The 14,524-nt window shown below is 34.4% G+C and overlaps 1 protein-coding gene and 1 pseudogene across 3 annotated transcripts; both read right to left on the bottom strand.

The window, feature by feature from the left end:
• Window positions 1–892: 892 nt before the first annotated feature.
• Window positions 893–6,006, bottom strand: LOC107962814 (probable LRR receptor-like serine/threonine-protein kinase At5g48740). 3 transcript variants are annotated; one of them, XM_016899345.2, is made up of 16 exons: window positions 5,530–6,006; window positions 4,543–5,089; window positions 3,891–4,460; window positions 3,737–3,805; window positions 3,587–3,655; window positions 3,437–3,505; window positions 3,281–3,352; window positions 3,098–3,166; window positions 2,791–3,017; window positions 2,505–2,710; window positions 2,183–2,309; window positions 2,039–2,107; window positions 1,635–1,824; window positions 1,427–1,514; window positions 1,130–1,343; window positions 893–1,050 (listed from the first exon to the last, which is right to left on the bottom strand). In XM_016899345.2, exons 1-16 carry the CDS (start codon window positions 5,621–5,623, stop codon window positions 1,040–1,042), a joined length of 2,691 nt encoding a protein of 896 aa, XP_016754834.1. In that variant the 5' UTR covers window positions 5,624–6,006; the 3' UTR covers window positions 893–1,039. The 3 variants fall into 3 exon arrangements, with proteins under 3 accessions (XP_016754834.1, XP_016754833.1, XP_040954693.1); XM_016899344.2 differs by having other exon boundaries at window positions 1,427–1,559; window positions 5,530–6,003; XM_041098759.1 differs by having other exon boundaries at window positions 893–1,343; window positions 5,530–6,005.
• Window positions 6,007–7,807: 1,801 nt separating this feature from the next.
• On the bottom strand, window positions 7,808–10,315 carry LOC107963308 (receptor-like protein EIX2; annotated as a pseudogene).
• Window positions 10,316–14,524: the final 4,209 nt, after the last annotated feature.

Raw genomic sequence — 14,524 nt, 5'->3', positions numbered from 1 at the left:
ATGTATTACTTTAGTTTTTCTTGTTTTCAAAATTTTTATATACAAGTTATGTTTATTTGACTGTTGTTTTTATGTTATGTAAATTATGTACATAAAATTTCAAATAAATTAAGTCATTAATTATTTGTTTGATGAAGAAGTTTTTAACTGTTAATGTGATAGATTTTGGATCGATTTTGGAACCGTGTGAGATGAATGTGGATCTTGTGATTAGATGTTAAAACATTAATCGTATATGAACTGTCAAACTGTTCGAGTATATATTTGTATGTATGTATGTATGTACGTACGTATAGAAGAATCTTAGATGGGATTGTATCAAAAACAGGGAGTAAGTTATTTTCGCATTGAATTATTACTTATGGAATCAATCAGCAATTAGCCTAACACAAAGGATGCTGGTGTGTGTGTGTGTGTGTGTGTGTGTGTGTGTATGTACATATGTTAAAGTCAAATAGATTAATGATGTTCATTAACTATGCTACTTTATATGAATATGTATGTACATACATATTCATTCCCTCAAATTTACTCCCACATTGCAGAATGTTAAGGTTGCAAGATTCAGCTTCCAGCATATGATGAGCAAAGGAGGCTTTAAGATATAAACTATAGATTAATGATATTTATTAACTCTGCTGCTTATCTATCCTATATACTTGAAATGTCAATGGAAGGTAAAACAATTGAAAGAAGTTTGTTAGTTCCATCTTGAAGTCTAACCTTGAGGTAAAAAGGACCTAATCAAGGTTATACTACTGTCGTCGTTTTTGTTCTGGTATTGGTTCTAGCATGTTACAGGATATTATTTCGGGTTTATTGATTTTCTAAAAAATATTTCCATATATTATATATAGACATACATAAAAATATATTTATATGCAAAAGAAAAAAAAAGAACTATTATTTGCTTGCAATTGACAAAACAGATAAAAATATACACTCTTGTAACTTGTAAGTATACCCTGAAATAAACCTCATGCAATGCTCAATAACTTAATGTTCATTTCTCTGAAATAAAGGCCTCGTCTTGAAACAATTATGCCTCACCTAGCCAAAAACCAAATCTTCTTGTAACATCATTAGTAAAAGAATATATATTTTTGATTTCATATGTGCTAGTTTTAACCTGAGTGTCCCAAAGATGCAAGATATGAGAGCTGGATACTGTATGCATCTTTCAGCTCTGCTAAAACCTCTGCAATGGTTGGTCTCAAGGATGCATCTCTATCGACGGATTTTACAGCGACTAAGGCTGCTCTTCTCATGCTTTCTGCCTCGAAGGTTCCCTTTAAGCTATCATCTACTATCTCAAATGCACTTGCCTGTAAGTAGGGCTTTGCCTGCAATGAAACCAAGTATGAACCAGTTTTTAAGAGCTAAGAACTAAAATATAGGTTTAATGTTATCGAACTCGGTTACCTACCCATAGCACTAAATTGAAGGAATCCGGGGATCCGGAGTGATTCAGTGGTTCTCTTCCACATATGAGCTCCAAAAGAACAACACCGAAACTGTATACATCACTTTTCTCAGTCAGCTGTTTAGTGGAATAGTACCTGCAGGTAAAATGGCATACAACAACGGTCTGGTGCAGTGAAGGCATTAACTTAATGAGATCAACTAAGGCTTACTCAGGATCTAGATAGCCTGCAGTGCCTTTGACAGCGGTTGTGACATGAGTTGCGTCGGATTGAGTTACTTGCTTAGAGAGGCCAAAATCACAGACCTTGGCATTCATTTGAGCGTCCAAAAGGATGTTACTGCACTTGACATCGCGGTGTATTATTCTTGGATCGCTCCCGTTATGCAAGTAGTCCAGCCCTTCAAAAAGAAACAGATATAAAATGTGAAAATCTGTCATTGTGGTAAACAAGAAGATTATGCATCAAATATTAATCCCAAGAAAGGGTTGCTTCTATGTTAGGATCTTATAATCATTATGTTTGAAGAAAAAATTGTTAACATATGCAGGTATGAAAAGTTCGAACCAGAAAACATGAAATTTTCCCATTGCTAAACAGAATACCAGACTTACCTTTTGCAGCATCAACAGCTATTTTCAGTCTCCGAACCCAGCTTAAAGAAAACTTTTGACTATTTGGACCTGAAAACAAAACATCAAGGTTGAACCAGGGCGTATTTTAGCATGTGAGGAACAGATTTATCCTTCCAAACATACCATGTAAGTAATCAGCCAGTGATCCACCAGGTAGATACTCATACACTAGTATCTGCTTCTTTGATTCATAACAAAATCCTTCCAAGCATACAAGATTTTGATGTCGAATTTTCGATAACAGATGAACCTGCAGGCATTCCATATGCATGGAGAGGCATTTCAGTCAAATTGAAATACCCCTAAAGATTATCATTAAGCAATGGTCTAGATGATTGTATAGAGTCTTCAGTCAAGTTCTTCAATAGAATGGCTAGAAAATCACTGAGCTCACATTGAATTATGTGCTAGGCAAGGAAACTGGAGAGAAGGTTCGATGATAAACCTCGTTAATAAAAGAGTCGGCACCCAATTGAGTTCGATCAGATCGCACTTTTACTGCTACCAGTTTGCCATCTGATAGCTTTCCAAGGTAAACAGATCCAAAACCACCTCGGCCTATGACTTCCTTAAAGTTGTTTGTAGCTGCTTTTATTTCTTTGTAAGAAAATATTCTTGCAGCATTCCAGTTTCGCATATCAATAGGTGCACCTGAATACGAGAAAGATGTGCATATATGAATCGTGTTGTCAATTTTCACAGTAACAATGATGTAAACAACTATCGCATACTTGTAGTATCTGCGGCTTCAGTTTCCCTTTTATTTATATACAAAAATACTGAACGAGAAATGAGGAGTAGAGCAAATACGGCTCCTCCAGCTGCTCCGAGTATAATGGCTAAACGTGTATGTGGAGTGTGCTTCCTATTTGTAATAACAGTAACTTTTGGTGTCTCATTCGATGTGGCTTCGTTGCATGCCATTGTTGAAAAGGAAAGGCATAAATTCCCTAATGTTCTGCACCAATGTTGATTCCATCCAGAAACATGAATACGAATATCTTGAGATAGAATAAAACAAGAACATCAGTGCCATACCTAACTTCCAAGCTTTCTCTGTTCAAAGATGGGGGTAGGGTGCCTTGCAGTTTATTATTCTCCAGGTTCCTGAAGAACGAAAGAACACAGTTTTTCATCCATTGAAACACTTTGAGGCAATGAGGGAGAAACCACATTTTTGGTTCTTCACCAGTTGGTACGGTTTTTATAGAAGTCACTTACAGCAAATGTAGATTCTCCAACTCTCCCAAGCTGGCTGGTACTATTCCCTGTAAACTGTTATTATGCAAGTCCCTGCATGTAGAAAAATAACAATGATGCAGTATTAATACTATCAATAACAGTTTCAATGAATAATTAGAGAAGATTACAACTTACAAAATTTTAAGGTTAACCAAGCTGTCTAAATCAGAACCAAAGGATGTTAACTGATTGAAACTCAGGTTCCTGAGAATTTAGGGAAGATATATTATTAGTCTCTGCTACATGAAGATATTAATGAAAGGTGAATGCTTTGACCGGAATTACAATTTCTCGAGGTATTGCAGGCTGTCCAGATTTTCTATTGCTCCTGAAAGTGATGTGTTATGCAAATCCCTGAAAGAGAATGAGATATTTATATAGAGGATGCGATAGGCTGATAATATTAAGAGTTAAAAGACAGATGAAGACATTTACAGTATTTTAAGATCCAGCAAGTCACCAAATGTTGGACTAATTGACCTCAAGTTGGTGTCTGAAAGGTCCCTAAGAGAAAAATGATAAATCCATACAAGTAGTTAGCCGAGGTAGAATACGAAATTCGTAAGCTACAGTTTACTTTGGTACATACAATGATGTCACTGTACTTCCTTCACATTCAATATGATTCCATGGAGTTGGTAAGCATGGATCATCTTGCCATCCGAGATCGAAACCAGTAGACTGCTCGATAACTTGAAGTGCTGAAACTGTAGTTGAAGAAGCCTCTGGTGGAATATCAACAATTTCATAGACCTCAAATGCACTGATTTGAGGGTAGAATCTGATTCTCCTAAATGCAATATCCAGACTTGTGATTCGCTTTTGTGTGAAATATAGAGTACTGGTTTCTGAGGTTGTTATAGTGAAATTGGATTGCTGAACGACCCCATTGATTAATATATCGAAAGAAGCAGAAACTGGAAGAATGTCTGCAAAATAGAGGACAATATAGTAGTCCCCGAATGTATCTAGAGGTAGGTTGTAATGTAAGAAGTCGTCCCGAGCCAGAACTCTAGCAGTCTGCAACACATCCAAAGGAGGACTCTCCTTTAGGCTTGATAAATTCAAGCCAAGGGGAATGTGGAAGGCTGGTGAGAGATGAGCTGGTGTGTAACTTCGATCAGCATCCCAAATGCGGTCAAACGGATCTGCAGGGTACCTGTTTTAACCGAATTTAATAGTAAAACATCCTAACAGAAGACAGCAGCCATAGATGGTGAAAGGTTGGTAAACATACTTACCTCAATGATCCATTGGTATAACCACTATTGATTCGATACCGCTTACGAAGTGACTTATTTGAGAAACCTCCAATGCCACTACGGTAAGCCCCTCGAGGAAGTGGTCGAACTTCAAGAGAAGAAATAACTGGAGATCCACTGCTCGGAATAGCATTCAAACAAAATGACAGTGTGGCCTTACTCACTGGCCATATGAACTCTTCAATCCATGGATCTTTGTTAGTTAAGTTCACAGTACTAGTTATAGCTGTCCCAAGAGAAACTAAGAAAGCTGGAGGTTTCCAATGTCTATCATAGTTCTTATACAAAAATTGAGCTCTCACAAGAACCATGGATGATGTATTTTCCACTGGTAATTTATAGCAATTACGACGTTGAGATTCGGGGAAAAACCGAAGTGGAACATTTGATGAATAAGTACCAGAATCCTCAACATAGTTAATGGTAGTTATATTGCCTGTGTTTATGTATGTATCATCTGAGACCCATGTTATATTAGATGAATCAACATAAGCCCTTGCTCCACCACATGATAAGCTCAAGAAACCTGTCACATAGCAAACCAAATGTAAAGAACACGACACAAATTCCTCAAATCCAAAGCCTGAGTTGGACCATTCTGTTTCCATCAAAGCTTTAAAAACAAAAATGAAGGTAAAAGTACCATGGAGGTCTTGTACTAAAATTCAGATTATATTTTGTCTTTTTTATTAACAAAATGAACAAATTAATTCATGTACATTAGATCAAAGAGTAAAAAGATTCTTTATGCTAAAAATTTCATCCATTTCTACTATTAAAAGCTGATGTAATGTGTCTGCATAGACATTTTTAAGTGTAGAAATGGACGAGGGGATTGATTTGCTATTTGATCTATGAACTTTTTCCCAAAAATGAACAAAGGCTATAGCTAAACATAAAAGGTGGGAAACTTGGATAAAACAGCTACGCATTTACACAAACATGAAAAGAGCAAATTACACATACCATCTTGCTCACAGAAAACAACACCCAAAAAGCCAAAGAACAAAAACAAGGTGACCCAGAAGCAGTTCAAGGCCATAGAATCTGCTAACAACATGAAATGAACATAATTTGAGTAAAAACAGAGCGGGCTCCCTTAAATCCTTAATAAGAGTAAATATCAAGTTTGCATCATTGGGGGGTGTAAAAGTTATAAGAGAGAAAGTAATTGAGTAAAAAGGAGTGCAAGTAATGGGAGAATTAAAGAGAAAGATAATGATGATTAAAGGGTACCAAGAAACCAAGAGTGGCATTCATTATTAAGGTTGTGGCTCGATGATGATTGTTTTTCTATGATATATGGCCTTATCTAACACCACTAGTACCACCATTGATGCTATTGTAGCACAGTGGCAGTAGTTGAAAAGCAGCTCAAAGGGGTAGAATAAAAATGGTCACTTCCTTAGTGGACCAAAGGTCGTTGAAAGTACAACATAAAGTGGAAGCCATGAAAATGATGCTTGTTAACGAACTCCCATTATATCTGCTTTAGCTTTCAGTATATTTCTTCTGGTTTGATCATTGTTCTTTAAAAAGGACATTCAGGCCAAATAGGGCTAATCGCACCAGAGCCCCCAAACTATGATCAAAACTTCAAATTAGTTACAAAACTTTAAAATGTTCTAATTAAGTATTCAAAGTATCAATATCGTGCCAAATAAATTTTTATATACATGTTAAATGTTAAATTAGATTTGATGTGAAACATATTTAAAACATGTCTTATTGCATATGACGTAATAAAAAAATCTCCCTAAAATTTAATATCATTGCCTATTTTATTTAAGTATGTCAACTTTAAGTTATCCATTCAATAAGTTATATTTTATAAATCGACATTTAACACGAAACTGATGTTAAGCTAATGAAAAAGTCTAATTGATATGATATTGATACTCAATTGACTTTCTAAATAGTGTTTACTTAAGATGTGTTTGGAATTATAGAATAATTTGGATGAAATTGAGTGAAATACTATTTTCGTAATCGCACTCTCTTATAATTAAAAAAAATATAATTTCTTAAATTTATTTAAATAATAAAATTTAATTAAATTGTAAGTTTTTGATATTATAAATTGTAATAGTATAATTATATAATTTTAAGTACTTCAAACAATGATGTTTCGAGGGCTCCACCTTTGCTTGAAGATTAATTCTCACTTTAAAAGGTATCTTATTTATAAAGAAAAAGCTGCTATCTGCTTTCAACAAGGTCATTTATTACTCGTATAGATAGTGAATTTCCTTTATTTTCAATTAGAATTAGTAATAAATGATAACTTGAATCATTTTTCAAGGTCATTTTATCTTTATTATTATTTTTTAAAAAAACTTGGTAATAAATGTTTGGTGGAATTTTATTTCTTAGTAATTCTAGGAAAGCAAGTGGATAATAACTTTGTGGGGGTGTGACTCGTATCAGAAATGTTGGGATGACGAAACGAATATGCATGAGATGTCACGACGATGCAAAGTATTTTTTTATGTAAATAGCTATATTTTTTTGGGTTTTTTGATATTGTGCATTTAGTTTAGAGTTATTTTCTTTATATTGTATTTAAACACTCTCTTACATAAATCTGTTTTTTTAATCGAAACTGTTAATTGGGATCTAAAATCATTTGCTGATTACCTGATTTTCAATCTCACTTAACATCAAAATATTCCTTGATGGTACATCAACAGAATAGCACAAACAATTATTATTAATCCAAGCTTACACAACGATGGTAAAATTGTAAATAAATCCAAGCAGGCAGACCCCAACAAACAATCGAAAAATGGAGAGCATTTTATATCTCACTCTTTCAATCCAAGTTTGCGTCGCAACTTCACCACCATCAGTGCCATTCTTAATCTGATCCACTCCCTTAACTTGTTCACCAACTGAAAATATTTGTGTCTCCATGATCTGTTAATCACCAATGAACCAAGTATCCCCCAAAATCCTACAAGAAATCCAGTAGTCATCCCAATAAAAAACCATAGAGGCTCAAACAATCCTTCATCACCTTCACTGCTTCTTTCAGTACCGCCATTGTTAGGCACCTTTGGTGGCTCATCTTCAGGACATTTGCTTAATGGTTCTCCGCACAGTCTCCAATTCCCTGAATATGAAATAGCATTGAAACTCTGCAACTGAGTGCTTGAAGGAATTTTTCCGGACAATTTGTTGTTTGACAAATCCAAAACGCCGAGAAAAGATAATTCGGACATGCTTTCCGGGATTTCACCAGACAGATTATTTGTGGACAAATCGAGTGAATCCAAGGATTTCAATTGGCCAATCTCCCTAATTATGCTTCCCCTCAACATGTTTCTTGAAAGATTCAGATTTATCAACCCTTGCAAACTTGCTAGTTCTCGAGGTATTTCCCCACTTAATTTGTTGCATGACAAGTCAATACTCTTTAACAATCCAAGTGTTGCCATATTCTCGTTCAAAACCTTTAAATACAACTAACAAATGCTCATCAAAGTCCTCCACTATACCACCAGAAAAATCCATGGCATAACCTATCCCCATTATAGAGATAGTTTCCATAGAACTTCCAAAGTGAGCCATGGCTGTCAAATTGTTTAGGCATGAAGGAATGTCTCCTGATATGTTGTTGAGAGAAAGATCTAATACTTGAAGAAACTGTTGGCGACATAGAGTTGAAGGTATGTTGCCATGAAACTCATTTGATCGTAGACGAAGAACAATCAACCTATCGAGTCTTTCTCCTATCCATGGTGGAATGATTCCAGTCAATTTGTTGTCTCCCAAATCCAGAAGTTGCAATGCAGTACAATTTTTTAGTGAGTGTGGTATTTCACCATACAAACTTGTGTTCCTTAAGCGCAATGACTTCAAATTTTGTAGTGAGCCCAAAGAATTAGGGATTACTCCCAACAAATTATTGTTCTCCAAATTGATTGCAGTTAAGCTCTTGTACTTGTTCCAACAATCAGGAATCCCACCCACTAACAAATTGTAAGAGAGGTCAAGATAACTCAAACCATTATTCATCCTCATGCACAACAATGACAAAGGTCCACTGAACATGTTGATGGATAGATCCAAAACCCCTCAATTAAACAAAAAAGGAGGTATAGAACCATGAAAAAGATTTGATCTCAAAACTATAAAAGGGGAATCATCAAATTCTAGTTGCAGATTTGGAATACTCCCACTGATTTTGTTGAAGGAAAAGTTCAAAAACACAAGTCCTGAAGGCAGATTCCAAAACCAGTTCGGCATGGTTCCTGAAATGTTGTTGTCAGAAATATCCATAACGGAGAAATTAGTTTGCCATCGAAGCCAACTCGGAAATTGTGGACCAAGCTTACATGAACGCATGTCAATATAATCAAGTTGAAATGGAGGGATCCAATCAGAGCTAGTATTAAAAGACAAAGAATTAAAGGATATAGACAGTTCTTTCAATTTGGTAAGATTAAACAGGTGAACTTCGGAAATGACACCATGTAAAGAGTTGGAGGAAACATCCAAGAGCTCAAGTTGAGACATTTTCCCGATGTTGACCGGAAGAGGCCCCTCAAGTTGGTTTCCTGAAAGAGATAATTTTCTCAATGATGATAATATTGAAAGATCAGGCAATGCTCCAGTCAGTCGATTCCGGGCCAAAGCCAAAGCTTCTAGAGAATCCTTGGCACACCCTAAGTTTTTGAAAACAACCCCGAGAGATCCGCTGAGCTTGTTATCCCTTAAGTCCAACTCTTTTAAATTGCAGATATTCCCCCAAGAACTTTGGTATTCCACCTTCAAGATTATTTCCTCTTAAATTAACGCGTTGGAGAGCTGGCATGTTGTCAAAAGAGAGTGAGATTGAACTCGATAAGTAATTATCAGAGAAATCAGAGTTCAACAAACTTTTGACTCAGATTCAGCAACAGAGGAAATGTTGAAGGTTGCAAAGTAGATGATGTCAGGTGAAGAACAGATAAAGAATTTGAAGAATTAAAATGGGAAAGAGATGAAGGATCAACCTCTGAAATATCACAAAAGTTAAAGTGTAGTACTGAGAGGGAAGGATGAGATTGAATAACTTGGAGCCAGTTTGTAGCTTTTGTAAAATTGGTGAAACCGATTTTCAGTGATTTCAAAGAAGAAAGATGAGAAAGCCATTCAAGGTTGTCGGATTTCAATGAATGAAGGTAAAAAGGAACAGGAACAAGATCAAGATAAAGCAGCCTAGAAAGATTCCCAAGCTGGTGAGGAATGATCCCAGTGAGAGGGTTGTATGAGAGATCTAGGTAAGTGAGCTCTGAAAGTGAACCAATGAAGTCTGGGATTTTATGAAAGTTATTAGAAGAGAGGTCCAAGTGACTCAAGTGCTTTAACTCAAGCAAGGAATACCCGATCTCGCCTGTAGTAAACATGCTGTGGAGGTCCAGCTTGACAACATGGCCGGTTGAGTTGTCGCAACCAACACCTATCCAATTGCAACACTCTTCTTCTTCACTTGTCCATGAAACCAGGTGGTTTGCCACAACGGTAAGACCTTTCTTGAAATCAAGGAGAGCTCGTCTCTCGGCTGCAATGCACCTCACACGCTGATTTTCGATACCCAAACCAAAACTAGCAGCAGTTAATGCAAACAGAAAAACAAGCCATAGGTGAAAGTGAAAATGAAGTCCTCCGCCTCTCATGAAGACAGAAAAATAATGGAAACAATTCACTCTGAAATGGTTGTTCCAAAGAAAGCGTATATAGCTATTAAGGAATCCGCTTATTGGCATATATAGTTTTTTAAATAATAAAAAACTGCCACTATTCATCTCCCACGTTGCTATCGCTACAGCAAGTCAAGCAATGAGAATGGTCTAACTGAGGAAAATGGGCACCCTACATAAAAGTCACTTCCCTTGAGTCTACTACACGTTTAAAAAATGGGAATTGCCTACATAATTAGAATCTGTGTTCACCACCAAAACACCCTAACTTTCCTTCTCGTTTCCTGGAAACTACCAAAGGAAGAGGGATCCACTAATCATTTATTGCTAAGTTTTATAACTCAAAGTTGAATATTATTATTTTTTATTCACTTCATTTGTATTTTTTTTTAAATTGTAATTCAAAATGAAAGAATTGGAGTACAATAAATTGGAGTTGGGATCGCAAATTTTATTTGGAAATGGAGAACATATATTTTTAGCAGTGAGGATAGGTCAAGGGAAGCTACTTTAAATTAGTGTTTTGGTAGCTTTTTCTTTAATTTTATATAAATTAAAATAAAAAAATCCTCATATATAATGTTTTTTATTTTATAAAAGTGAGAGTTTTTGATAATTGCATAACAAAATTAAGACTATGATAGATTGATGAATGATATTAATTAAATTAAAATTTTAAATAATATAAATAAATAAAATTAAAATATTACATTTATTAAATATTATATATTTTTTGAAAATGCATGATAAATCATTTTATTTTAGCTTAATTTTTTGTCAAGATTTCACACAAGGTATAAAAACTTAGAAGTCCTTGGAAGTCTAATCCCATTCAAATCACAAATATATATATATATGATTGATTTCATTCGTTAAATTTTCCTAGAAACTTTGATTTTGGCCAAGAATCGACTGACTGGAGCATTGCCTGATCTTTCAATATTATCATCATTGAGAAAATAATCTCTTTCAGGAAACCAACTTGAGGTCCTCTTCCGGTCAGCATTGGGAAAATGTCTCAGCTTGTGTTCTTGGATGTTTCCTCCAACTCTTTGCATGGCATCGAGCACTGTCCTTATCGTTTAATTCTTTCTCCTTCAATCTTAGCTCTAATTTGATCCCTCCATTTCAACTTGATTATATTGGCATGGTATCATGTAGTCTTGGTCCGCAGTTTTCGAGTTGACTTCGATGACAAAATGATATCTCCTACTTTGATATTTCTCACTCCAATATTTCAGATGCTATCCCTGATTGGTTTTGGAATCTACCTTCTTCAGAACTAAATTATTTGAACCTTTCCTCCAACAAAATTAGTGGGAGTATTCCAAACTTGCCACTAGAATTTGGTGAATTACCTTTAATAGATTTGAGTTCGAATCTATTTCATGGTCCCATATGTAATAGTCTAATTTTCAGTGGTGTCAGAATGGTGATTCGAGATCACTAAATCTGACAAATGAATAGAAAATATTATTAATTTAGTGAGAATAAGTAAATGTGAAGTTGGGAAAAATTTTGAAATAGTGAATAGTGTACTAGGAATGAATATTAAAATAATTAAAATTGAAAACGTGGTATCAAGGCTTCGAAGATTTTAAACCGAGCCATAAATATTTTTAGAAATATTTATAGAGTGTCATTGAGTTGGTATTAAAGTTTCGTTAGAAAATTTTAACGTTTGGATAGTTAATTAACTAAAGAGGATTAAATTGGAAATAGTGCAAATTTGTTAACTTGTGATTAAATAGCTTAAGTGACTAATGAGGAGGGATTTAAAAGGCAAATATGCCCAAATTATATGAGCTGGACGGTTGGGTAAGAAAAATCAGCAGAATGTAAGGAGAAACAGGGGCAAAATTGGAAACTTAACATATTAAGCATTTAAAACAAAGACAAAAGTGAAAAATCTAGAGATCTCTTCACAATTTATCAGCAAAAACGTCATAGGAGGTCTGAAACAAGCTGGTTTTTCATATATTTGAATCATGTAAGTTTAACTCTTGATTATTTCTTCTAATTTTTGTGATTTTAATACTTTTACAATTAGGTCCAACTAATTGTTTCATTAGTTATTGATCTTATGGCTGATTTTGAAAGTTACCATTGATGAGTACTGAATTTTTATGATGAATAAACATGGAATTAAAGCTTTGATTTTGTTATATGATGATTCTATTAAAGTAATTTTGATAGAAATTGATTTTAGGGACCTAATTGTGAAAAAGTTGGGAATTAGGGTTTGGTTTTTTGAATATGAAAAGTTATGTAGTAGTCTAAAATAGTTAGAAAAGGTGTTGATTGAGAAAAATTAGATCAATTGAGGGGTTAGATCAATTGAGGGGTTACTTGAGTAGGGACCAAATTGTAAAAATTGTAAAGTTTGGGGTAAAAGTGTAATTTCGAGAAGTTAAGGACAGAAACTGTGAAATGAATTAGAATTGAATTATATGCTGATGAATGAATAAATTTGTATTTTAGATCGAGAACCCGAAGCAAGCTGAGGAAAAGAAAAAGTAGTTGATTAGTCCCTGAACTTTTACAAATTCTGCAAATCGGCCCAGGTAAGTTCATATGGCTAAACTTTTATGATTAATTGTTAATGTGGGAACTTTTATGATATAATGTATCAATCTGTATGTTGTTGTTGAATTATCATTATGGTAAAATGAGAATAAAACGAGATTGTTAGCTCAAATTAAGGGATATGCAGGATTGAGTACATACATTCGGCAACCAGTGATGAATTGACGGATAAGTCCATGGTGGATCCATGGCAAAATGTGAAAAGTAGGTATGGTGTTTCGGTAAAGAAAACCATACTGAGTTGTGAAAAGTAGGTATGGTATTTCAGTGAAGAAAACCATACTGAGTTATGGAAAGTAGGTATGGTGTTTCAGTGAAGAAAACCATATTGAGTGGTGAAAAGTAGGTATGGTATTTCCGTGAAGGAAACCATACTGAGCTATAGCAATGTGAAATATTCAAGCAAATTGTGGCACCGGGCAAATGATGTACTCAATTCCGTAAGACGATCCTTAATTTGACAAGTATTTATAATTGTAATTGAAGCTAAATGTTGGAATAGAAGTTGACATTTGATTTTGAGCTCAATTGGATATATTTATTGTTTGGGATTGTGGTTAGCCGGAAATGTTGAATTTTTATTTGTTTATTAATATTGTTAGTGAAATTGTGGTAAGATTTTATTATGAGCCTATGCACTTACTAAGCTTCCATAAGCTTACTTGTGTGTGTTTATTGATTCTTGTAGATTGATATATATATACGTTCGGAGGATCGGATCTACATCAACGATCACACTATCCAGATTTACTCCGGTAGATTTCGTTAAACAACTTTTTGGATTTATATGGCATGTATAGGGAATTGAAGTAAAAAGTAATAGAATGAATGACTAAGTATGCTTGTATGCGATGGTTGTGTTATACATTGAAAAATCATCAAAAATAGTGTAAATTGAATTAGAAGCTGAGTGAGATGTGAAATTAAAGATAAATGAGTCTACTTTCACATGAAAGAAATAGAGTAAGAAAAAGAGTTACATATTTCTAAATATCTGAATTTTAGTGAGACAGGGTAAGAGTTGTTTTTGAAGTCCCCTGTTCTGACTTTAGAAATTCATTAAAAATTTTACAGAAAGAATTATGAGTTATAATTTATATGTATAGATTCCTCAATGAGTCTATTTTTAGTAGAAATAAGTGGAAGCACCATATGAAGTTTGTATAAAGAGATAATTGAATTTTAGTGACAAGAGGTCAGGATAGTCGACCTCTGAAATAGGGGAGACTTTAACTAATAAACTGTACTAATTGGCTAAACCAAAAATTCTGAAACTTTATGGTGAAAATATATATGAGTCTAGTTTCAGTGAAAATTTACGGATATAAATTTCGAGTTTCATAACTCGATTTATAATTAAATAAGTGACTACTGCGCAGGTGGACAGATTTGTTGTAAATAGTAAAATAAATTTTCAAACTAAGTTTTTATGCTCCGAATTAGTAAGATAAGCTAAGTAATGCCTTGTGCTCGACTCCGGCTACAGTCTCGGGTAAGAGGTGTTACACCATACCTCTATTTTTGTTTAATTCGTTCAGTTTAGATCTTTCTAACAACATGATTAGTGGATCTTTTGTCATTCTTCTGCACGATGATAATGAATATTGATTTGGATTATCTTGACCTCTCTAATAATTTGTTATCAAGTAGGATTCCAGATTGTTGGAACAAGTATATATTACTGCGCTTAA

The sequence above is a fragment of the Gossypium hirsutum genome, chromosome D08 (assembly GCF_007990345.1).
Source record: "Gossypium hirsutum isolate 1008001.06 chromosome D08, Gossypium_hirsutum_v2.1, whole genome shotgun sequence".
In the NCBI taxonomy this organism is placed as follows: domain Eukaryota; kingdom Viridiplantae; phylum Streptophyta; class Magnoliopsida; order Malvales; family Malvaceae; genus Gossypium; species Gossypium hirsutum.
The sequence above is the reverse complement of the archived record's forward strand: the minus strand, read 5'-3'. Positions and strand labels throughout refer to the sequence as shown.